At 40.7% G+C, this 26,166-nt stretch overlaps 1 protein-coding gene and 1 pseudogene across 1 annotated transcript in view; both read left to right on the top strand.

Annotated features, from left to right (window-relative positions):
* The window catches only part of Fcar (Fc alpha receptor), a 34,105-nt gene that overhangs the window by 6,362 nt on the left and 1,577 nt on the right, over positions 1-26,166 (top strand). Inside the window, exons 3-4 of the mRNA NM_201992.1 lie at positions 5,778-6,059; positions 23,843-24,130. Of these exons, the coding sequence (NP_973721.1) occupies positions 5,778-6,059; positions 23,843-24,130 (570 nt within the window). The remainder of the gene's footprint in view (positions 1-5,777; positions 6,060-23,842; positions 24,131-26,166) is intronic.
* LOC148007221 (thioredoxin domain-containing protein 11 pseudogene) lies at positions 6,306-10,377 on the top strand (annotated as a pseudogene).

Genomic DNA, 26,166 nt, shown 5'->3' with positions numbered 1-26,166 from the left:
TTTATTTCTGTTTCTGTAATAAACACCGTGATCACAGATTTGGGCCTTGAGGGTTTTCTTATCTCTTCTTTTAGGCTGTGGCTCCTTCCATCACTCCCAGCCCATCTCTGTAACACTTCCAATTTATAAGTCATTTAGAAGACATGGATGGAGTATTTACACACATATATCTCCCTTATGACTAAAGATGTTGAACATTTCTTTAGGTGCTTCTCAGCCATTCGACATTCCTCAGCTGCGAATTCTTTGTTTATCTCTGAACCCCATTTTTAATAGGATTATTTGTCTCCCTGTGGTCTAACACCTTGAGTTCTTTGTATATTTTGCATATAAGCCCTCTATCTGTTGTAAGATTGGTAAAGATCTTTTCCGAATCTGTTGGTTGTCCTTCTGTCCTAACAACAGTGTCCTTTGCCTTAGAGAAGCTTTGCAGTTTTATGAGATCCCATTTGTCTATTCTTGATCGTAGAGCATAAACCATTGGTGTTTTGTTCAAGAAATTTTCTCCAGTGCCCATGTGTTCGAGATGCTTCCCCACTTTTTCTTCTATTAGTTTGAGTGTATCTGGTTTGATTCGGAGGTCCCATTTGTCGATTCTTGATCTTACAGCTTAAACCACTGAAGTTTGGTTCAGGAAATTTTCTCCAGTGCCCATGTGTTCCAGATGCTTCCCCACTTTTTCTTCTATTAGTTTGAGTGTATCTGGTTTGATGTGGAGGTCCTTGATCCACTTGAACTTAAGCTTTGTACAGGGTGATAAGCATGGATCGATCTGCATTCTTCTACATGCTGACCTCCAGTTAAATCAGAACCATTTGCTGAAAATGCCATCTTTTGTCCATTGGATGGTTTTGGCTCCTTTGTCAAAATCAAGTGACCATAGGTGTGTCGGTTCATTTGTGGGTCTTCAATTCTACTCCACTGGTCTATCTGTCTGTCTCTTTACAATTACCATGCAATTTTTATCTCTATTGCTCTGTAATACTGCTTGAGATCACGGATAGTGATTCCCCAAGAAGTCCTTCTAATTTTGATGATAGTTTTAGCTATCCTGGGTTTTTTCTTATTCTAGATGAATTTTCAAATTGTTTTGTCTAACTCTCTGACGAATTGGATTGGTATTTTGATGGGGACTGCATTGAATCTGTAGATCGCTTTTGGTCAAATGGCCATTTTTATTATGTTTATCCTGCCAATCCATGAGCATGGGAGATCTTTCCATCATCTGAGGTCTTCTTCAATTTCTTTCATCAGAGACTTGAAGTTCTTATGATACCGATCTTTTACTTGCTTGGTTAAAGTCACACCGAGGTATTTTATATTATTTGGGACTATTATGAAGGGTGTCGTTTCTCTAAATTCTTTCTGGGCTTGTTTCTCTTTTGTGTAGAGGAAGCCTACAGATTTATTTGTGTTAATTTTGTACCCAGACACTTTGCTGAAGGTGTTTATCTGGTTTAGTAGTTCTCTGGTGGAACTTTTGGGATCACTTAAATATACTGTCATATCATCTGCAAATAGTGATACCTTGACTTCTTTTCCGATCTGTAGCCCCTTGATTTCCTTTTGTTCTATGATTGCTCTGGCTAGAATTTCAGGAACTACATTGAATAAGAAGGGAGAGAATGGGCACCCTTGTCTAGTCCCTGATTTTAGTGGGATTGCTTCAAGTTTCTCTCCATTTAGTTTAATGTTAGCTACTGGTTTCCTGTATATGGCTTTTACTATGTATAGGTATAGGCTTTGAATTCCTATTCTTTCCAGGACTTTTATCATGAAGGGGTGTTGAATTTTGTCAAATGCTTTCTCAGCATCTATTGAAATGATCATGTGGTTTTGTTCTTTCAGTTTGTTTATATAATGGATTACGTTGATGGTTTTCCGTATATTAATCCATCCCTGCATGCCGGGGATGAAGACTACTTGAACATAGTGGATGATTGTTTTGATGTTCTCTTGAATTCGGTTTGCCAGAATTTTATAGAGTATTTTTGCGTCGTTATTCATAAGGGTAATTGGTCTGTAGTTCTCTTTCTGTGTTGGGTTTTTGTGTGGTTTGGGTTTAAGAGTAATTGTGGCTTCATAGAAGGAATTCGGTAGTGCTCCACCTGTTTCAATTTTGTGGAATAGTTTGGATAGTATTGGTATGAGGTCTTCTATGAAGGTCTGATAGAATTCTGCACTAAACCCGTCTGGACCTGGGCTCTTTTTGGTTGGGAGACCTTTAATGACTGCTTCTATTTCTTGAGGATTTATGGGGTGGTTTAAATTGTTTATGTATTCCTCATTTAACTTCGGTACCTGGTATCTGTCTAGGAAATTGTCCATTTCCTGCAAATTTTCTAGATTTGTTGAATATAGGCTTTTGTAGTAGGATCTGATGATTTTTGAATTTCCTTTGATTCTGTAGTTATGTCTCCCTTTTCATTTCTGATTTTGTTAATTTGGACACACTCTCTGTGTTCTCTCATTAGTCTGGCTAAGGGTTTATCTATCTTGTTGATTTTCTCAAAGAACCAACTTTTGGTTCTGTTAATTCTTTGTATGGTCCTTTTTGTTTCTACTTGGTTGATTTCAGCTCTGATTTTGATTATTTCCTGCCTTCTACTTCTCCTGGGTGTATTTGCTTTCTTTTAGGTGTGCTGTCAAGCTCCTGACATATGCTTTCTCTTGGTTCTTTCTGCAGGCACTCAGAGCTATGAGTTTTCCTCTTAGCACAGCTTTCATTGTGTCCCATAAGTTTGGGTATGTTGTACCTTCATTTTCATTAAATTCTAAGAAGTCTATAGTTTCTTTCTTTATTTCTTCCATGACCAGGTTATCATTGAGTAGAGCATTGTTCAACTTCCATGTACATGTGGGCATTCTACCCTTATTGTTATTGAAGACCAGCTTTAGCCCGTGGTGGTCTGATAGCACGCATGGGGTTATTTCTATCTTTCTGTATCTGTTGAGGCCTGTTTTATGTCCTATTATATGGTCAATTTGGGAGAACGTACCATGAGGTTGTGAGAAGAAGGTATATCCTTTTGTTTTAGGATAGAATGTTCTATAAATATCTGTTAAGTCCATTTGGTTCATGACTTCTCTTAGTTTGTATATGTCTCTGTTTAATTTCTGTTTCCATGACCTGTCCATAGATGAGAGTGGGGTGTTGAAATCTCCTACTATTATTGTGTGAGGTGCAATGTGTGCTTTGAGCTTTAGTAAGGTTTCTTTTATGTATGTAGGTGCCCTTGTATTTTGAGCATAGATATTTAGGATTGAGAGTTCGTCTTGGTGGATTTTTCCTTTGATGAATGTGAACTGTCCTTCCTTATTTTTTTTGATGACTTTTGGTTGAAAATCTATTTTATTCGATATTAGAATGGCTACTCCAGCTTGCTTCTTCAGACCATTTGCTTGGAAAGTTGTTTTCCAGCCTTTCTCTCTGAGGTAGTGTCTGTCTTTGTCTCTGAGGTATGTTTCCTGTAGGCAACAGAATGCAGGGTCCTCATTGTGTGTCCAGTTTGTTAATCTGTGTCTTTTTATTGGGGAATTGAGTCGATTGATGTTGAGAGATATTAAGGATTAGTGATTGTTGCTTCCTATTATATTTGTTTTTGGATGTGAGATTATGTTTGTTTGCTTGTCTTCTCTTTGTTTTGTTGCCAAGATGATTAGTTTTTTGCTTTTTCTAGGGTGTAGCTTGCCTCCTTATGTTGGGCTTTACCATTTATTATCCTTTGTAGGGCTGAATTTCTAGAAAGATATTGTGTAAATTTTTTTTCATGGAATATCTTGGTTTCTCCATCTATGTTAATTGAGAGTTTTCCTGGATACAGTAACCTGGGCTGGCATTTGTGTTCTCTTAGGGTCTGTATGACATCCGTCATAGTCTCTGGTGAGAAGTCTGGTGTGATTCTGATAGTTCTGCCTTTATATGTTACTTGACTTTTTCCCTTACTGCTTTTACTATTCTTTCTTTGTTTTGTTCATTTGGTGTTTTGACTATTATGTGATGGGAGGTGTTTCTTTTCTGGTCCAATCTATTTGGAGTTCTGTAGTGTTTTTGTATGTTTATGGGCATCACTTTCTTTGGATTAGGGAAGTTTTCTTCTATGATTTTGTTGAAGATATTTACCGGTCCTTTGAGCTGGGAGTCTTCACTCTCTTCTATACCTATTATCCTTAGGTTTGATCTTCTCATTGAGTCCTGGATTTCCTGTATGTTTTGGACTAGTAGCTTTTTCCGCTTTACATTATCTTTGACAGTTGAGTCAATGATTTCTATGGAATCTTCTGCTCCCAAGATTCTCTCTTCTAACTCTTGTATTCTGTTGGTGATGCTTGTATCTACGGCTCCTTGTCTCTTCCTTTGGTTTTCTATATCCAAGGTTGTCTCCCTTTGTGCTTTCTTTATTGCTTCTATTTCCATTTTTAATTCCTTCACCTGTTTGATTGTGTTCTCCTGGAATTCTTTCAGGGATTTTTGTGATTCCTCTTTATAGGCTTCACCTTGTTTATTTATGTTTACCTGTGTTTCTCTAAGGGAATTCTTTATGTCTTTCTTGAAGTCCTCCATCATCATGATCAAATGTGATTTAAAATCTAGATCTTGCTTTTCTGTTGTGTTTGGATATTCAGTGTTTGCTTTGGTGAGAGAATTGGGCGCTGATGATGCCATGTAGTCTTGGTTTCTGTTGCTTGGTTTCCTTCGCTTGCCTCTAGCCATCAGGTTGTCTCTGGTGTTACCTTGTTCTGCTATTTCTGACAGCGGCTAGACTGTCTTATAGGCCTGTGTTTCAGGAGTGCTGTAGACCTGTTTTCCTCTTTTCTCTCAACCAGTTATGTGAACAGAGTGTTCTGCTTTCAATGTGTAGTCTTTCCTGTCTACACTTCTTCAGCTGTTCCTGTGGGCATGTGTCCTGAGTCCACCAGGCAGGTCGCTTGGAGCAGAAAAGTTGGTCTTACCTCCAGTCCTGGGCCTGAAGTTGCTCTGGGAGCTTTGTTTCAGCTCTCCATGAGTGCAGCAACCAGAAGGGCCTGCCCTGCCTTTTCTCTGGCCCCTGTTCACAGGGGTCCCAGACGGCATTAGGTGTTTTCCTCTAGAGTCAGAAATGTGGGCAGTGTGTAGTCTCTTCTGGCTTTTCAGGCATGTCTGGCCCTCTGAAAGTTTAGTTCTCCCTCCCACGGGATTTGGGCGCAGGGAGCTGTTGACCGGGTTCATTCACGTCCAGGCAGTTTCTTGACCGCAGGGTACCTGCCGCTTGAGTGCCCCTATCTTCCTGTTCCCAGAGGCCCTATACAGTTTCCTCTTAGGCCAGGGATGTGGGCAACGATGCGCAGTATTGGCAGTCTCTCCCACTCTGCAGTCTCAGGAATGCCTACCTGTCTGGGCGGTAAGCTCTCTCTCCCATGGGGTTTGGTCGAAAAGCCCAGTCTTATGCAGGCTCATTGCTGGCAGTGACTTTTGCTGCTGTGAAATATGTTTGCATTAATTATGTCATCCTTGAGTGGCCATCAAGCCCAGATATCTACTTGCCTCTGCTTTTTTTTGTGGGGTTACAAGTATACACCACCACTCCTGATTATTTATATGGGTTCTGGGAAGACAAAGCCTGGTGCTCATCCTTGCAAGTCAAGCATTTTATCAACTGAAATATCACTCCAGACATCCAAAATACTATATTAAAATTAAGTGTTTATAGATCCTTTGCAATTTAACTCATGTCCCCCTACATAGAAAGAAAATAGCTTCTTCAAGCCATCTGAGTCCATGCTTTGTTTCATTACAGATTTTCCCATTCCCATCATATCCACTGCAACAAATCCTATGGTTTCCTGGAATGAGTCTGTGAGGATCCTGTGCAGGGGAACACCGGAAGCCTTCCTGTATCAGTTGTCCCTGATGAAAAACTCCACACAAACAGTTATAGAGAAGAAACTAGGATTTCAAAAAGAGGCTGAATTCATTATCAACCACATGAATTCAACACTGGCAGGATGTTATCAGTGTCAGTATAGGAAGAAGAACCACTGGTCAGAGCAGAGTAAACCCCTGAAGCTAGTGGTGACAGGTAAGAAGTTATCTTGTGAGCCTACCTTCTCCTAGTTATTTTGCCTTAATTGTAGCAGGCCTTGGTTTTGTGGTTGTTGTTGTTGTTGTTGTTGTTGTTGTTGTTGTTGTTGTTGTATGTTAATTGCATTTGTTAGTAGATAATTTCATAGTGTACACAATTCATACTGATCACTCTCATCCCCACTTCTATTCATTTTGTTTCATAAACTGCTGAGATTGACTACAGCCATACCTATTAGTAAGCATGTGGTGGTATCTTCTGGAGCCTGATGGGATCAGCAGTAGGTACACAACTCAAGACAATGATTCCCTACTTCCTACAGCCTAAAATTAGCCAATGGTTTCACTATAACGTGTGAAACACTAGATTACTTCCTCATCCCCCAACTCCCCAACTCCCCTACGTCCTTGACATATTGTTGACAGGGAGGCTCTCATGTGGGCCCAGTGTGGACAATTATAGTTGTTGTATGTTAATCATGGTGATGGTTCTAGAGAATAATATTTAGTAGCCCTCACCCTTTCTTCTGACTCATATAATTCCATCCACCTTTTGGCAGTGTTCCTTAAGTCTTAGACAGGAGTGGTATAAATGTCTTCATGTCTTGGCCCACAACCATCATTATTCTCTGCATCCTGGGCAGCGATGAGTCTGTATTCAATGATGTTCACATGTCAGGAGCCATAACAGGACAAGCTAATAACTAGCAGGTGATCATCCTGAGATGCCTGACTCAGACTATTATATAATCTGCAACCAGTTCGCCCTTATTAAGCAAGACTATAAGGGATTCGTTTTAGGAAAGAGTCCTGCTATTAAAATGCTTTTCCTGTTATTATTAAACACATATAACAATCATTAAGTAATAGCACACCCCTTTGGAGCAGATCTACAAAGATGCACTGTCTCGTAGTGATGCTATATAGACAAATAGATGAATTCTTGTCTTAATATGATTCTATAAGAATTCCTAAAATTAAAAGTGATTATCAAGCTCTTCTATAGTGGGACTGCTATCAAGTCTTTTTCTGATAGCCAAAACTGCAGCGAAAACTCTGCCAGTCTCCCAAGTGTCACCAGTTAATTGCTCTTAAATTGTAACCAAACTTTCTCCTACTCAGAGCACATTCCAAGAGGTTGTAAAACAATTAACCAAAGTTCATAAAAAGGGAACTAACGATTTATTACAGGTGCTAGAGCAGAGGATAAAATATTGACTGTGTTTATCTATACAAAACTTCACTAATAACTTAGTTATGGTTTTAAACCTTCAGTGAACCTGTAGAGCTGAGACAGGTGATGGATATTTAGCCAGATAATTACCCCTAATGGATATGCATGTAAACATTCTCTGCTGTAAACTTCTATCTCAATTTATGACTTGATTTTTTTGGTATGAACTTGCGATGAACTTTGTAACATGTGATAGTGTATTCTGAATGATGTTTAAATACTGAGGACAAAAGAGAAAAGTGAGAACCGAGCTGACGAGAGCTGAGCAGAACTGAGCTAAGAAGATTTGAGCTGAGAAAAACCGAGCTGAGAGAGGAACTAAGCTGAGGAGAAGTTTACAGAGAGAACATTGCTAGACAGAACATTTTTTAGACAGAACTGAACTCAAGAAGGACTTAGAATAGGCATAGCACTGGGAGAAAAGGCATTGAGAGTAAGGGCATTATTGGGACATCCTAGCAGGAAGAGAGAGCAATATTAGATGGAGAATTCAGAGTAGAATAACTTAAAGACTAAAGGTAACATAAAACACTACGAGAACAATGTGCAGAATGCAGAAGGAAAGAGAAAAAAAGAAGCTGCAGAGAACGGAAGGAGCAGACAGGCTCTTCCTTACCATGGGATAGAACAGGCCCTTTCTTAATAACAAGGCAGAGGCTTAATCTTATTAAAAGGAACAAGCTTTTTTTTTCTTACAAACTTGGGTTTAATTCATTTAGCATTAAAAGGGTAGAAGCTTTTTCTTTTTCTATGCAATAAAGATTGGAGCTCATTTTTCATCTACAATGAGTGAGTTCTTTCTGCACGGGTGCTTGGTATTTTGCTCCATATGCATATGTAAGTATGGATGTGTGTGTAAGTATGTAATTGTGAGAATGTATGCATGTGTATGTGTAAGAATGTAATTGTGAAAATGCATGCAAGCTGAACCCAGCTTCTTTAATGGAAATGTATAAATGCACATTCACAAATCTGTGTATGAACTTATATAAGTTTATGCATATTCGCCTATGTAAAAGTTTTTCCGGGGTTCCCGGGCCCAAGGTGGTGGCAGCGGCGGTATAAAGCGGGCCACCAGGAGCATGTAATATCAGAATGCGGAGGCTTTGGCGGCGGCGGCAGAAACAACAGCGAGGACGCTGAGGACAAGGGTGGCGGCCCCCAGCTCCCTCAGCCCTGCCCGGGCGGCGGCGTCCTCAGAGGGCAGGATCCGCCGCGAATTGCACGGCGCCTTGCTTATGGCGTGCCAGCGGCCGGAGCTACTGTGCAGTTCCCTGGCTCTCGGCTGTGCCCTGCTCTTCGCCCTCAAGTTCACCTGCAGTCGAGCCAAAGACGTGGTAATACCAGCAAAGCCGCCTGTCAACCTTTTCTCCTCGAGGTCTCCAGTCCTTGACCTCTTCCAGGGGCAGATGGACTACGCTGACCATGTCCGCCAGGATTCTGAGGTGGTGGTGCTGTTCTTCTATGCCCCATGGTGCGGCCAGTCCATTGCTGCCAGGGCAGAAATTGAGCAGGCAGCCAGCCGGCTTTCAGATCAGGTATTGTTCGTGGCAGTAAACTGTTGGTGGAACCAGGGGGAATGCAGAAAACAGAAGCATTTCTTCTACTTCCCTGTGATACATCTGTATCATCGGAGTCTTGGACCAATTGAATACAAAGGCCCCATGAGTGCTGTTTAACATTGAGAAGTTTGTTCGCCAGGTGATGAAACCTCTTCTCTATATCCCATCTCAATCAGAATTGCTAGATTTTCTCTCCAACTATGAGCCTGAAGTACTCGGCTACTTCGAATTCAGTGGTTCTCCCCAGTCTCCTGGATACTTGACCTTCTTCACCTCAGCACTGCACTCTTTAAAGAAAGATTACCTAGGAACAGTACGATTTGGAACAGAACAAATAAACATCTTGCGAAACTGGTATCCTTAGCACACTCTGGAAGTGTGTATTTACATAGACATTTCAACACATCATTTGTCTTCCCCAGGGAAGTCATGAACTTCACAGCTGAGAACATCTATAAGTGGGCCTCAGAAAACCAGGAGACCCTCTTCCGATGGCTACAACCCCATGGAGGCAAGAGTCTGCTGTTGAACAATGAGCTGAAGAAAGGACCAGCACTCTTCCTGCTCACACCTTTTGATCCCTTAGCCGAGAGGCATCCTCTCCTAGATGAGATCACCGAAGTGGCCTTGGAGTACAGTAACTGTCGTGGGGACCAGGTGGTGGAGCGCCTCCTTCAGCACCTGCAGCGGGGAGAAGCACCCGTGTTCCAGTCCCTGGCACCAGAGCTGCAAGCCCCTCTGCCTGATACTGAGCTGATGGCAGCGTCCCCCTGCTGTAACACAGTGGTGCTGCCACAGGGGCCAGCCCTCTCCAGGACCCACAATGTCTGTGAGCTGTGTGTCAACCAGTCAGTGGGTACCAGGCCTAGCTCAGTGAGTGTGCCACAGTGCAGCTTCTTCGAGATGGCAGCCGCTCTGGATTCTTTCTACCTCAAGGAGCAGACTTTTTATCGTGTGGTGTCAGGCAGCATAGAATGCAGCAATTATTTAACCTCCTATAGTCCTTTCAGCTTCTACACTGCATGTTGCAGGACTATATCCCGGGGCACGACAAGTTTCTCTGGCTCTGCACAGGACGTCTTCACAGCCCCAGCCATCGAATTCTCTGCCTTAGAGAAAGAGCTGCTGCCCGAGCTCCATTCCTCACATTGAGGAGAATAGGTACCACTTTCCTGAAGTGGGCCTCTCTAGCACAGCCTTCACAGGCCTGAGCTGCAGAACCAACAAGACTCTGAACATCTACCTTTTGGATTCCAATTTATTTTGGTTATATGCAGAGAGACTGGATGCCCCCAAGCTCTGCTCCCGTGAAGGAGTTTGCCACAATTGTCGATGTGAAAGAAGAATCTCACTATATCCTGGATCCCAAACAAGCCCTCATGAAGTTCACTCTGGGTACTGTAGGTGGTTTGCTCCCTCCACATAGAAAGCGTTTGTTAGCTTAAGAGCTGTAATTTGCATTGATGGTCTTATTCCTGATCATGGGGATGACACCAGCTTCATAGCTCATTTTCAGTCTTTAGACAACTGATCAAAAATTGTCTTTATCTGTTGGTTGGCCAATTTGAAAAGAAACTAGTGGGCTGTAGAGATGGCTCAGTGGTTAAGAGCACTGACTGCTCTTCCAGGGGTTCTGAGTTCAAATCCCAGCAACCCCATGGAGGCTCACAACCATCTGTAATGAGAGATCTGATGCCCTCTTCTGGTGCGTCCGAAGACACCTACCGTGTGCTGATACACATGAAAAGAAACTAGTTTGTCCAGGAAATAAAGCAGAAGCTTCTGTCTGTCAGATTTTGGTTCAGTTTGTCAGCTAACCTGTAGGGGCTAAGAGTCTAAGACTGGCAACTTCTGTCACATTTCTAAAGCTGAGCAAATATTAATCACAAGGAACCTGGCTCCCATTCCAGACAAGTGGTGAGAGCATTTCTAGTGGGATGTGTAGGGGCTGACAAACAGGGCCAGTAATAGCACACAGTTGAACCTGCATTGTCTTGCTCACTCTTGTTCCACAGGGTTGAATGTATGAGTCTCAGGGCCACCAGGCCCCACTTGTTGTGCTGGACTTTTATAGCATGTTGAAGAAGCCTGTCTCAACCCCCAGTGCTACATGGCCATGCACGAGTTTTGAGAGCAGGTTGCAGTAGCAAGCACGTGAGGTGACCTAAGCCTTTGCACTGTGGGAAAGCAGCCCAGAGCTGACTCCCAGGGCTTGGCAGCAGCAAACGGACTTATGCTGTTCCCGGACTTTGCTGAAGTTCCTGACATGCAGCACAAGAAACTAAATTCAAAAGCCTCATTAGTTCAGCATCACTGGAGAAGCAGGAAGAGCCAATGCTTGCCAAGTGGAGGAGGGAGGAGTGCAATAGTGAGAGGACCTTGAGTTCTAAGTTTAGAGACTGAAGGCAGTGCGAACACAGCTCCTTAAGTACTAGTCCTTTCGTCTGTTCTTGTGGAGCATTCCCATTAGCCACCTTTATAAAGGACTCACAAAATGTTGGTTATTCTGTGTCACATTACATATTATAATCACAAGAGCTCTTTGATGCTCAACACAAACCTGCCAGGTACCTTATGGAGTACAGTCAGTCACTCCCAATTTATGATATGTTGGGATATTTGGCTTTCTTAAAGTGAAACAAATGTGTATTTTATTTTGATGTTTATTTTTTATGTGCATGAATGTTTTGCTGCATGTATGTCTGTATACCACATGTGTGCTGTATCTGCAGAAGCCGTAAGAGGATGTCAGATCCCCTGAGTCTGAAGCTACAGGAGGCTCTGAGCCACTATGTGGATGCTGGGAATCAAACCTGGGTCCTCTGGAAAAGCAGTCAGTGCTCTTAAGCCATTTCTCCATCTCCCCAAGCATGTGGTTTAAGTTTTTATGTTATTTTTCTACGTATATGATATTTTGCCTGTATGTATGTATGGTACCCAGAGAAGCCAGAAGAGGTATTGAATCTCCTGGAACAAGCAATTGTGAGCTACCTTGTAGATGCTGAAAACTGAACCCAGGTCCTCTGAAAGAGCAGCTATCTCACCACAGCTCCCAGCTATGTTTTTTTGTTGTTGTTGTTGTTGTTGTTATCTAGTTTTTGCCCTCCTTTGAAACAGGGTTTGTCTACATAGCTTTGGCTTTCCTAGAACTCACAGTGTAGACCAAGCTGGCCTCAGACTCAGAGATCCTCCTGCCTCTGCCTCCCAAGCACTAGAATTAAATGTGTGCGCGTGTGTGCCACCACACCCAAATAAACATGTAAGTTCTAAAGCAAGCAGTGATTGGGTTCTCTGGATTCTGTGAGTAATACTCAGCTCAGAGAAGCTCATAACACTACTTTGAATTTCCAGGTTTTCTGAAAGAAACCCTCTTCAGGTTTCATTTCATCTTTTGTATCAACTCTGGCTCAGCTATTTTCTCTGTTCTGTATTTTGTAGCAGATTTGGGAGTGGTTCAGAATTTAGGCTTCATTCATATTGGGAAGTCATGGACTCAAAGTCCAAAATTATAGCCCACAAAGTTTTACTGAGCTATGACAAAGACGTGTCTTTAGTGTTCATGGCACTCTCCCTACCTCCTGCTTCTACAGAGCGAGTCATTGTCTGTCAAGACCTCCATTGGAGGGAGTTGGAAGAGAGAAGGAAGTTTATAGACTAGTGCTGCCTCCCTGAGGCAGAGGGCTCTGAGATGTGGCATTGGTGGCAAGGGTGAGACTGTTGGCGTAAGTTAGGACTTTTATTACTTACAGGTTTATTTATCTATTTCCCGCCATGTATAATTGTTTGCTTTTGTTAGCTTTTTTAAAAAGGAAACTTGAAGAACTTTAATAAAGAAAACAAAAAAAAAGTTTTTCCTTCTGCAAGCCCTATTCACTTCTCTTGATTCAATAGAAGTTTATTGCTCCAAATTTCCCCCTAGCCTGACAAGCAAGAGGCATAAAGGGAAGTGGCTCTAGTAATTAAACCTTTACTTTATCTCCTGCTGTTTAAGAATAAGGTGCTAAGTGCCAGAGATTGCAGTTTCTGGCCTCAGAGGAACACAGAAGGCAGGTAGGCTACAGTAGCATAACATAGTAACTTAGTCATAGATAAGTAAATCAGCTACAGTAGCATAGTAACTTAGACTTAGATAAGTACACTTATTATTTTACATCAACCCTAAATATCTCGTAAGACAAAGCCTTAGCCCTGTATCTTGTAAGACGAAGTCTTACCCTCCACTGATGCTCTTCCTCCTCTGCTGCCTCAAGAAGAACCAACAAGAAAGAAGACCCATAGAACTGAAAGGGACCGACTGGATAAACAGTTCTCTGCACCCAAATCCCATGGGAGGGAGAGCTAAACTTTCAGAGAGGCAGCCACGCCTGGGAAACCAGAAGAGACTGCACTCTGCACACATCTCTGACGCCAGAGGAAAACACCAAACACCATCTGGAACCCTGGTGCATGGAAGTTCCCGGAAAGGGCGGGGCAGATCTTCCTGGTTGCTGCCACCGTGGAGAACTCGTAGGCAGCACCCCAGGAGCAAACTTGAGCCTTGGAACCACAGGTAAGACCAACTTTTCTGCTTCAAGTGACCTGCCTGGTGAACTCAAGACACAGGCTCACAGGAACAGCTGAAGACCTGTAGATAGGAAAAACTACACACCCGAAAGCAGAACACTCTGTCCCCATAACTGGCTGAAAGAAAACAGGAAAACAGGTCTACAGCACTCCTGACACACAGGCTTATAGGACAGTCTAGCCACTGCCAGAAATAGCAGAACAAAGTAACACTAGAGATAATCTGATGGCGAGAGGCAAGCACAGGAACCCAAGCAACAGAAACCAAGACTACATGGCATCATCGGAGCCCAATTCTCCCAACAAACCAAACACAGAATACCGAAACACACCAGAAAAGCAAGATCTAGTTTCAAAATCATATTTGATCATGATGCTAGAGGACATCAAGAAAGATGTGAAGAACTCCCTTAGAGAACAAGTAGAAGCCTACAGAGAGGAATCGCAAAAATCCCTGAAAGAATTCCAGGAAATCATAAATAAACGAGCAGAAGCCCATACAGAGGAGTCACAAAAATCCCTGAAAGAATTCCAGGAAAACACAAACAGTTGAAGGAATTTAAAATGGAAATAGAAGCAATCAAGAAAGAAGACATGGAAACAACCCTGGATATAGAAAAACAAAAGAAGAGACAAGGAGCTGTAGATATGAGCTTCCCAACAGAATACAAGAGATGGAAGAGAGAATCTCAGGAGCAGAAGATTCCATAGAAATCATTGACTCAACTGTCAAAGATAATGTAAAGCTGAAAAAGCTACTGGTCCAAAATATACAGGAAATCCAGGACTCAATGAGAAGATCAAACCTAAGGATAATAGGTATAGAAGAGAGTGAAGACTCCCAGCTCAAAGGACCAGTAAATGTCTTCAACAAAATCATAGAAGAAAACTTCCCTAACCTAAAAAAACAGATACCCATAGGCATACAAGGAGCCTACAGAACTCCAAATAGATTGGACCAGAAAAGAAACACCTCCTGTCACATAATAGTTAAAACACCAAACGCACAAAATAAAGAAAGAATATTAAAAGCAGTAAGGGAAAAAGGTCAAGTAACATATAAAGGCAGACCTATCAGAATCACACCAGACTTTTCGCCAGAAACTATGAAAGCCAGAAGATCCTGGACAGATGTCATACAGACCCTAAGAGAACACAAATGCCAGCCCAGGTTACTGTATCCTGCAAAACTCTCAATTAACATAGATGGAGAAACCAAGATATTCCATGACAAAACCAAATTTACACAATATCTTTCTACAAATCCAGCACTACGAAGGATAATAAATGATAAAGCCCAACATAAGGAGGCAAGCTATACCCTAGAAGAAGCAAGAAACAAATCGTCTTGGGAACAAAATGAAGAAAAGAAAAGCAAACAAACATAACCTCATATCCAAATATGAATATAACAGGAAGCAATAATCACTATTCCTTAATATCTCTCAACATCAATGGCCTCAACTCCCCAATAAAAAGACATAGATCAACAAACTGGATACACAACGAGGACCCTGCATTCTGCTGCCTACAGGAAACACACCTCAGAGACAAAGACAGACACTACCTCAGAGTGAAAGGCTGGAAAACAACTTTCCAAGCAAATGGTCAGAAGAAGCAAGCTGGAGTAGCCATTCTAATATCAAATAAAATCAATTTTCAACTAAAATCCATCAAAAAAGATAAGGAAGGACACTTCATATTCATCAAAGGAAAAATCCACCAAGATGAACTCTCAATCCTAAATATCTATGCCCCAAATACAAGGGCACCTGCATACGTAAAAGAAACCTTACTAAAGCTCAAAACACACATTGCACCTCACACAATAATAGTAGGAGATTTCAACACCCCACTCTCATCAATGGACAGATCATGGAAACAGAAATTAAACAAAGACGTAGACAGACTAAGAGAAGTCATGAGCCAAATGGACTTAACAGATATTTATAGAACTTTCTATCCTAAAGCAAAAGGATATACCTCCTTCTCAGCTCCTCATGGTACTTTCTCCAAAGCTGACCATATAATTGGTCAAAAAACGAGCCTCAACAGGCACAGAAAGATAGAAATAATCCCATGCATGTTATCAGACCACCACGGCCTAAAACTGGTCTTCAATAATAATAAGGGAAGAATGCCCACATATACATGGAAATTGAACAATACTCTACTCAATGATAACCTGGTCAAGAAAGAAATAAAGAAAGAAATTAAAGACTTCTTAGAATTTAATGAAAATGAAGGTACAACATACCCAAACTTATGGGACACAATTAAAGCTGTGCTAAGAGGAAAACTCATAGCGCTGAGTGCCTGCAGAAAGAAACAGGAAAGAGGATATGTCAGGAGCTTGACAGCACACCTAAAAGCTCTAGAACAAAAAGAAGCAAATACACCCAGGAGGAGTAGAAGGCAGGAAATAATCAAACTCAGAGCTGAAATAAACCAAGTAGAAACAAAAAGGACCATAGAAAGAATCAACAGAACCAATAGTTGGTTTTTTGAGAAAATCAACAAGATAGATAAACCCTTAGCCAGACTAACGAGAGGACACAGAGAGTGTGTCCAAATTAACAAAATCAGAAATGAAAAGGGAGACATAACTACAGATTCAGAGGAAATTAAAAAAATCATCAGATCTTACTATAAAAACCTATATTCAACAAAATTTGAAAATCTGCAGGAAATGGACAATTTCCTAGACAGATACCAGGTACCAAAGTTAAATCCAGAACAGATAAACCAGTTAAACAACCCCATAACTCCTAAGGAAATAGAAGCAGTCATTAAAGGTCTCCCAACCAAAAAGAGCCCAGGTCCAGATGGGTTTAGTGCAGAATTCTATCAGACCTTCATAGAAGACCTCATACCAATACTATCCAAACTATTCCACAAAATTGAAACAGATGGAGCACTACCGAATTCCTTCTATGAAGCCACAATTACTCTTATACCTAAACCACACAAAGACCCTACAAAGAAGGAGAACTTCAGACCAATTTCCCTTATGAATATTGATGCAAAAATACTCAATAAAATTCTGGCAAACCGAATCCAAGAGCACATCAAAACAATCATCCACCATGATCAAGTAGGCTTCATCCCAGGCATGCAGGGACGGTTTAATATACGGAAAACCATCAACGTGATCCATTATATAAACAAACTGAAAGAACAAAACCACATGATCATTTCATTAGATGCTGAGAAAGCATTTGACAAAATTCAACACCCCTTCATGATAAAAGTCCTGGAAAGAATTGGAATTCAAGGCCCATACCTAAACATAGTAAAAGACATATACAGCAAACCAGTTGCTAATATTAAACTAAATGGAGAAGCATTCCCACTAAAATCAGGGACTAGACAAGGCTGCCCACTCTCTCCCTACTTATTCAATATAGTTCTTGAAGTTCTAGCCAGAGCAATCAGACAACAAAAGGAGGTCAAGGGGATACAGATTGGAAGAGAAGAAGTCAAAATATCACTTTTGCAGATGATACGATAGTATATTTAAGTGATCCCAAAAGTTCCACCAGAGAACTACTAAAGCTGATAAACAACTTCAGCAAAGTGGCTGGGTATAAAATTAACTCAAATAAATCAGTAGCCTTCCTCTACACAAAAGAGAAACAAACCGAGAAAGAAATTAGGGAAATGACACCCTTCATGATAGACCCAAATAATATAAAGTACCTCGGTGTGACTTTATCCAAGCAAGTAAAAGATTTATACAATAAGAACTTCAAGATTCTGAAGAAAGAAATTGAAGAAAACTTCAGAAGATGGAAAGATCTCCCATGCTCATGGATTGGCAGGATTAATATAGTAAAAATGGCCATTTTACCAAAAGCGATCTACAAATTCAATGCAATCCCCATCAAAATACCAATCCAATTCTTCAAAGAGCCAGACAGAACAATGTGCAAATTCATCTGGAATAAGAAAATACCCAGGATAGCTAAAACTATCCTCAACAATAAAAGGACTTCAGGAGGAATCACTATCCCTGAACTCAAGCAGTACTCCAGAGCAATAGTGATAAAAACTGTGTGGTATTGGTACAGAGACAGACAGATAGACAAATGGAACAGAATTGACGACCCAGAAATGAACCCACACACTTATGGGCACTTGATTTTTGACAAAGGACCCAAAACCATCCAATGGAAAAAAGATAGCATTTTCAGCAAATGGTGCTGGTTCAACTGGAGGTCAACATGTAGAAGAATGCAGATCGATCCATGCTTATCATCCTGTACAAAGCTTAGGTCCAAGTGGATCAAGGACCTCCACATCAAACCAGATACACTCAAACTAATAGAAGAAAAACTAGGGAAGCATCTGGAACACATGGGCACTGGAAAAAATTTCCTGAACAAAACACCAATGGCTTATGCTCTAAGATCAAGAATCGACAAATGGGATCTCATAAAACTGCAAAGCTTCTGTAAGGCAAAGGACACTGTGGTTAGGACAAAACGGCAACCAACAGATTGGGAAAAGATCTTTACCAATCCTACAACAGATAGAGGCCTTATATCCAAAATATACAAAGAACTCAAGAAGTTAGACAGCAGGGAGACAAATAACCCTATTAAAAAATGGGGTTCAGAGCTAAACAAAGAATTCGCAGCTGAGGAATGCCGAATGGCTGAGAAACACCTAAAGAAATGTTGAAAATCTTTAGTCATAAGAGAAATGCAAATCAAAACAACCCTGAGATTTCACCTCACACCAGTAGAATGGCTAAGATCAAAAACTCAGATGACAGCAGATGCTGGCGAGGATGCGGAGAAAGAGGAACACTCCTCCATTGTTGGTGGGATTGCAGACTGGTACAACCATTCTGGAAATCAGTCTGGAGTTTCCTCAGAAAATTGGACATTGAACTGCCTGAGGATCCAGCTATACCTCTCTTGGGCATATACCCAAAAGATTCCCCAACATATAAAAAAGACACGTGCTCCACTATGTTCATCGCAGCCTTATTTATAATAGCCAGAAGCTGGAAAGAACCCAGATGCCCTTCAACAGAGGAATGGATACAGAAAATGTGGTACATCTACACAATGGAATATTACTCAGCTATCAAAAACAATGCCTTTATGAAATTCGTAGGCAAATGGTTGGAACTGGAAAATATCATCCTAAGTGAGGTAACCCAATCACAGAAAAACACACATGGTATGCACTCATTGATAAGTGGCTATTAGCCCAAATGCTTGAATTACCCTAGATGCCTAGAACAAATGAAACTCAAGACGGATGATCAAAATGTGAATGCTTCACTCCTTCTTTAAAAGGGGAATAAGAATAACTGTGGCAGGGAATAGAGAGGCAAAGATTAAAACAGAGACAGAAGGAACACCCATTCAGAGCCTGCCCCACATGTGGCCCACACATATACAGCCATCCAATTAGACAAGATAGATGAAGCAAAGAAGTGCAGGCTGACAGGAGCCGGATGTAGATCGCTGCTGAGAGACACAGCCAGAATACAGCAAATACAGAGGCGATTGCCAGCATCAAACCACTGAACTGAGAATAGGACCCCCGTTGAAGGAATCAGAGAAAGAACTGGAAGAGCTTGAAGGGGCTAGAGACCCCATATGTACAACAAAGCCAAGCAACCAGAGCTTGCAGGGACTAAGCCACTACCTAAAGACTATACATGGACTGACCCTGGACTCTGACCTCATAGGTAGCAATGAATATCCTAGTAAGAGCACCAGTGGAAGGGGAAGCCCTGGGTCCTGCTAAGACTGAACCCCCAGTGAACGTGATTGTTGGGGGGAGGGCGGCAATGGGGGGAGGATGGGGAGGGGAACACCCATAAAGAAGGTGAGGGGGAGGGATTAGGGGGATGTTTGCCCGGAAACCGGGAAAGGGAATAACACTCGAAATGTATATAAGAAATACTCAAGTTAATAAAAAAAAGAAAGAAAGAAAGAAAGAAAGAAAGAAAGAAAGAAAGAAAGAAAGAAAGAAAGAAAGAAAGAAGGAAAGAAAGAAAGAGAGAAAGAAAGAGAGAAAGAAAGAAGACCCATGACGAGGCTGGCTCCCCAGCATTCATATTTTAATCTTTATTTAAATTTCATTTATTTACATTTCATATAATGTAATTTTTCATACTCCCCCTCCCACCCCATTCATCCCAGATCCTCCTCACCTCCCATAATTTTAGGATAGCTTTAGGTTCATAAAAAACTGAGAAGAGGTTGAAAGTCATTTCCATCTCTCCAGGGTACAGATTCTCTATTGCTAACATCCATCATCAGTAAAAAAAAGTTTCTCACCAAGAATGAATGAATAAATATCAATACACCCTTCATAGCTGATTGCACAGTATATTCAAATTTCCTTAGTTGCTATCTAAATGACCTTTATCTTATCTTTACCCCTTCAAAGATCTTACATTGCATTTAGTCCTCTCTCAGATATCACAGTTTCTAATGTCTTTTATATTCTTAGCAGTTTCAAAGAGTAGAGGTAAGTATTTTCTGGGACTTACTATTTTTAGTAGTTGTCTGATACTTTTCTTATGACTACTCTGAGTCATGGGTCACTACAAAAAGACCAGAAGCAATTCATGTTGTACTCCAACTGTTCTTGCCACCAAAAAAAGCATGTGTGAAACATAAGCTAATTCACCCTAACTAGCCATTATATATATATATATATATATATATATATATATACATATATACATATATACATGTATCAAGCATTACAGTATGCATGATAAATACACAACACCATTTAGTTTAAAAATAAGACAGATGTGATCATGCACAGTAATAATCCCAGAGGCAGAAGCAGGAGGAACAGAAATTCTAGGCCATCTGTGGCTATATAATGAGTTTGAAGTTAGCCCAGGCTACATAAAAGCCTGTTGAAAGAGGTGTGCCAGGGGACAGCCTCAGCTGAGGGCAGGGTGCATGCAACAGCAGTGAAGGGAAAAAAGGATCATACATGAGGCATCATTCACTTCATGAGAGACCAGACAGAGAGGAAGCACATCTTGGTATGGCTTTTTCTATTCTGACAACTTTTGTCTCTTTCAAGCTTTATTTATACATAAAATCATTTCCTCAGAAATTTTATGCATTTATTACACAGCTTTTCAAAACACATTTTCTTATAAAGTCTTCCTTGATTACACAAGAATATTTAAAGAGGAACAAAGTGAGTAAACAGCAATTTTATAAGAACTAAAAAGTAACATTATGATAAAAACAATTTTCTTTAAACTCAATGTCTTCCTCCTTAAGACTTACGTTGTAAAGCCTTACAGTTACAGAAGTGCTAGACAGGATGACTTCGTTAGATTTCATTCTGTCTCAGTTTGGCATAAGATTAATAGATCAAAACTTATTTCCTATTACCTGTTACATCTAACTTGGCCTTCTACAAAAGTTCAATCTCTGACCCCCTATTTACTTCTTCCTTTTCTTCCTCTATTATTTCTTTTATATTTGGCATAGGACAATAGTACTTGTTTGTTTGTTTGTTGATTGATTCTTAAAATATTGTGCAACCCCTTAATTAATCAAAGGGAGTCTAACAGTAAAGCTCTGGACTGACAAGTCTATTCAGAGAGACAGGCAGTTCACTGAACCAGGATGCCTTCCTCTGTGTCTGTCATGAACCCTTGTTTTAGTACAATCCCTATCTTTATGACAATTCTGTAAAGAACAGAAGAATATCAGAATTCCCAAAACTGCTGACTTTTGCCTTCAGAAAGGTACCACGGCCTGTCATTAACTGTATGATCAAAATCTCTTCCTATTCATACAAGTTCCTTATTTCTAAAGTTGGGCATAAAATTACAGTTTGTCAGCTTCCACTATTTCCTTAAGATTTTTTTCTTTAATAATTCTTCTCAAATCCTCTGTCTCATGCTTACTAACAATACTCTCTAAGACATAAATGTTTATTTAAGTAGTAAGTTCTTAACAAAGACTCAATTTTCTGCATAACTATTTTTCCAGGGAACTTTCATTAATTTCATTCTTATTTACACTAGTTTTTTCTTATCCCAGCTCAAGCTTTTGGAGAGAGACCTTTAACAGCAAGAAGCATAAGTATAGCAAAAGGTGTGCAGCAAGTATCCAGCAAGGGCAGTGAATGATCAGTCCAGATTGCCCGAACACTGTAACTTTGTCAAACAGCACCTTCAGGATTCTTGACATCACCAAAGTGGCGTGCAAAGGAAGGAAAGGAGGGATAGAACAAAGGAAGAAGAGGGGATAGAATGGGAATGGAGGGAAGTAGAGAGGAGAAGAGGAAAGGAGAAGCTTAGTATGTTGGTATAAGTCAGTAATCTCACCACTCAAGAAGCTGAGACAGAAGGTTCATGAGTTCAAAGCTAACCTGAATTACGTTTCAAGACCCCATCTCAAAACCTAAATAATTTTTTAAATCAGTGTATAAAAAGTTGTACAGTGTTTGTGTATTGTACATAAGACCCTGGATCCAATACGCATCACAAATAATAAATTTGCTTTTGTTCTTTTTGGGGTTTTTTGTTTGTGTTTAGTATTGCTTATACTTTCATGTCACTAGTCGTACATTAATTTATGTATCTATGTAAAAGCCTAGGGTCCACAAAGGAGAAAACATAATACTTTTTGTGAGTCTGACTTAATTAACTTAATATAAAAATCCTCAGTCACATCCACTTTCCTACCAATGACATAACTTTGTCTTTTTGGTTGGAACCAACCCTGCTGTGCATTGCATTGCAGCACACAGGCTTTTCTAGATGTCAGTCTCAGTCCCACTATGTATCCCATGCTAACCTTAACTCATGACTTTCAAATTCTCCTCTCAAGTGCTGAGATTTTGTTCACAAAACATAACACCTACCTGGCTGCAAAAAAAAATTAAACAGGAAAAAGATGACATCTTTTTTTAGAGGAAATCTTTTAGTTGATTTATTCGACTGAATTTTCTGTTAAAAAATATGTATGTATGAGGGTGTTTCTATGAATGTATGTCTGTATACTAGAAGAGGGCATAAAATCCCATTAGACTACAGTTAAAGATAGTTGTGAGCCACCATGTAGGTTCTGAGAATTGAACTCGGCATCCCTATAGGAGCAGTGTTCTTAACTACTGAGCCATCTCTCCAACACCATCAATTGATTTTTTTCCATCTTAATTAATTGGGTATTTCTTATTTATATTTTGATTGTTATTCCCTTTCCCGGTTTCCAGGCCAACATCCCACTAGACCCTCACCTCCCCTTCTATATGTGTGTTCCCCTCCCCATCCTTCCCCCATTACCGCCCTCCCCGCAACAATCACGTTCACTGGGGTCCAGTCTTGGCAGGACCAAGGGCTTCCCCTTCCACTGGTGCTCTTACTAGGATATTCATTGCTACCTATGAGGTTGGAGCCCAGGGTCAGTCCATGTATAGTCTTTGGGTAGTGGCTTAGTCCCTGGAAGCCCTGATTGGTTGGCATTGTTGCTCATATGGGGTCTCAAGCCCCTTCAACCTCTTTCACTCCTTACTCTGATTCCTTCAACAGGGGTCCTGTTCTCAGTTCAGTGGTTTGCTGCTGGCATTCGCCTATGTATTTGCTGTATTCTGGCTGTGTCTCTCAGGAGAGATCTACATCCGGTTCCTGTTGGCCTGCACTTATTTGCTTCATCCATCTTATCTAGTTTGGTGGCTTTATATGTATGGGCCACATGTGGGGCAGGCTCTGAATGGGTGTTTCTTCTGCCTCTGTTCTAAACTTTGCCTCCCTATTCCCTCCCAAGGGTATTCTTGTTCCCCTTTTAAAGAAGGAGTGAAGCATTCACATTTTGGTCATCCTTCTTGAGTTTCATGTATTCTGTGCATCTAGGGTAATTCAAGCATTTGAGCAAATAGCCACTTATCAATGAGTGCATACCATGTGTGTTTTTCTGTGATTGGGTTAGCTCACTCAGGATGATATTTTCCAGTTCCAACCATTTGCCTACGAATTTCATAAAGGCATTGTTTTTGATAGCTGAGTAATATTCCATTGTGTAGATGTACCACATTTTCTGTATCCATTCCTCTGTGGAAGGGCATCTGGGTTCTTTCCAGCTTCTGGCTATTATAAATAAGGCTGCTATGAACATAGTGGAGCATGTGTCTTTGTTATATGTTTGGGCATCTTTTGGATATATGCCCAAGAGAGGTATAGTATAGCTGGGTCCTCAGGTAGTTCAATGTCCAATTTTCTGAGGAACCTCCAGATTGATTTCCAGAATGGTTGTACCAGTCTGCAATCCCAATCATCCAGAACTGGGGTTACAAACAATTGTGACTCTGGGAATTCAGTCAGTGCTTTTACCTGTTGACCCATTGCTCCAGTCCCTGAAAATCTTTGTTTTAAATAACAAAATTTTGCTAACACCTCCTTATCTACTCTTCCAGGCTTGTATGACAAACCTGTCCTCTCCACAGATCAAAGCCTTGTGTTGTTACCAGGAGAGAACGTTTCCTTCAAGTGTAGTTCAGCCCACAACCTGTTCAACAGATTTTCACTGGCCAAAGAGGGAGAAGCTTCCTTGCCATTGCACCAACATAAGGAGTCTCAAGGCAACTTCCACCTGGGTCCTGTGAACGCTGACTTCATTGGAAAATACAGATGCTACGGCTGGCACAACAACAGCCCCTATGTGTGGTCAGCCCCCAGTGATGCCCTGGAGCTCATTGTCTCAGGTAGATACAACATGGCCCAGCTCTTTGTTCTTTACCAAGGCTGTCTCTAAGTGAGGGTATAAATAGGTGTCCTGAGATAAGTGAGTATGGCAGTAGAAACTCACTCCCCTGAGTAACATGAATAGAAAGAGGCATCTCACTTACTCCACACTACACCTCTCTGTGTGTCTGTGTCTGTGTGTCTATGTGTGTGTATCAAACTAAAAGTCCCAAATTCAAAATAGATTATCAGGGATCCATGTTGAAATAGAACACAGTCTACTGTAGCGTATCATTGGAATTTTGAAATCTTAGTAACTAGCAATCCTTAAACTCAGTTTCAGAATTTACTGAGAGTGATTGGCCAGGAAAAAATATAAAGACTGAATCATGAAACTCATTTATTATGTTCTTTACATATAACACAGTACTTAAAGGAAGGAGAAAAGGTGAGACTTGTGAGAAAAAAACAATTGCTGGTAACTGAGTGGGCTGACCACATTCAGCCTCTTATATCTATCTTTTGAAAAGAGCGTTATCACTCTAGTCATGCTATGAGCTTATGCATTGTGATAGCTGTGGATAACAATGTTGTAGAGCTAGACAGGTCTTTTCAATTAGCAGAATAGACAAAACTCAATTTTCATACAAAAGAATCAAAGTACAATTAAAGAACCAATCCCTGATGACTTAGAGAACTAACTGCAAAATATACCTAGTGAAAGACCACAGGAAAAAAAATCATCTTGACCTTGACACAGAAAATAGTTTTTAAAACAAGATATATGACTTGCTTTCTCTAAGGAAAAGAACTAATAAACTCAACCAAACTAGATTTTAAAATGCTTGTTCATGATAATGATAAAAGAAAAAAATCACATTTCATATAACTAAGAAATAGAACTAAGTCTTTTTCATAAGATAGAATATCACTCACATGTGCATGCTAGGAAAACCCTCTTTTTTTGGGTGTTCTTTTTTTTCGGAGCTGGGGACCGAACCCAGGGCCTTTCGCTTCCTATGCAAGCGCTCTACCACTGAGCTAAATCCCCAACCCCGGAAAACCGTCTTTTAAAAAGAGGATGCTATTAAATGTTTAAATTTTCTGACTATTGTAAGCATATTATTATATTATACCCTTTAAAAACATAGGTTGGTAAAATAAAGAGCATCTAACATGAAGAAATAAAAATGAGTAACTTACTGGGCATCATTGTCTGGTCCTATGGAGGTTTGATGCCCCAGAGAACAGGGATCAGGGAATGCTAGAAGAGTAAGGCAGGAGTGGGTGGGTAGGTGAGAGAGTACCTTGTTAGAGGCAAAGGAGAGGGGGATGGGGTGGGAGGTTCATGGAGGGGAGACCAGGAAGGGGGAAGACATTTAAAATGTAAACAAATGAAATGATTAATAAATTTTTAAAAAGAAAACTTTTATAAATTAAAAAAAAAATGCCAGCAACCACATGGTGGCTCACAACCACCTATAATCAGGTCTGGTGCCCTCTTCTGGCCTGTAGTTGCATACATGCAGACAGAAAGCTGTATGATGTATACATAATAAATAAATAAATGTCAAAAAAAATTTTAAAAGAGTTCTCCCTTAAAAGGGGGGGAGGGCTGGAGAGATGGCTCAGTGGTTAAAAGCACCCGACTATTCTTCCAGAGGTCCTGAGTTCAATTCCCAGCAACAACATGGTGGCTCACAACCATCTGTAAAGAGATCCGATGACCTCTTCTGGTGTATCTGAAGACAGCTACAGTGTACTTATATATAATAAATGAATAAATCTTTTTAAAAATGGAGATGAACTACCAAAAGAATATACATGGACTGACCCAGGGCTCCAACTGCATATGTAGCAGAGAATAGCCTTGTTGGGGCACCAGTGGAAGGGGAAGTCCTTGGTCCTGCCAAGGTTGGACCCCCAGTGCAGGGGAATATGGGGGGGCAATAAGGGAGATGTATAGAGGGAATACCTGCATGGGGGAAGAGGAGGAGAGGAAATGGGGGCTTATGGACAGGAAACTGGGAAGGAGAATAACGTTTGAAATGTAAGT

This window comes from Rattus norvegicus, chromosome 1 (genome assembly GCF_021556685.1).
Source record: "Rattus norvegicus strain SHRSP/BbbUtx chromosome 1, alternate assembly SHRSP_T2T, whole genome shotgun sequence".
NCBI classification, from domain to species: Eukaryota; Metazoa; Chordata; class Mammalia; order Rodentia; family Muridae; genus Rattus; species Rattus norvegicus.
This window is presented reverse-complemented; position numbering and strand designations above follow the sequence as displayed.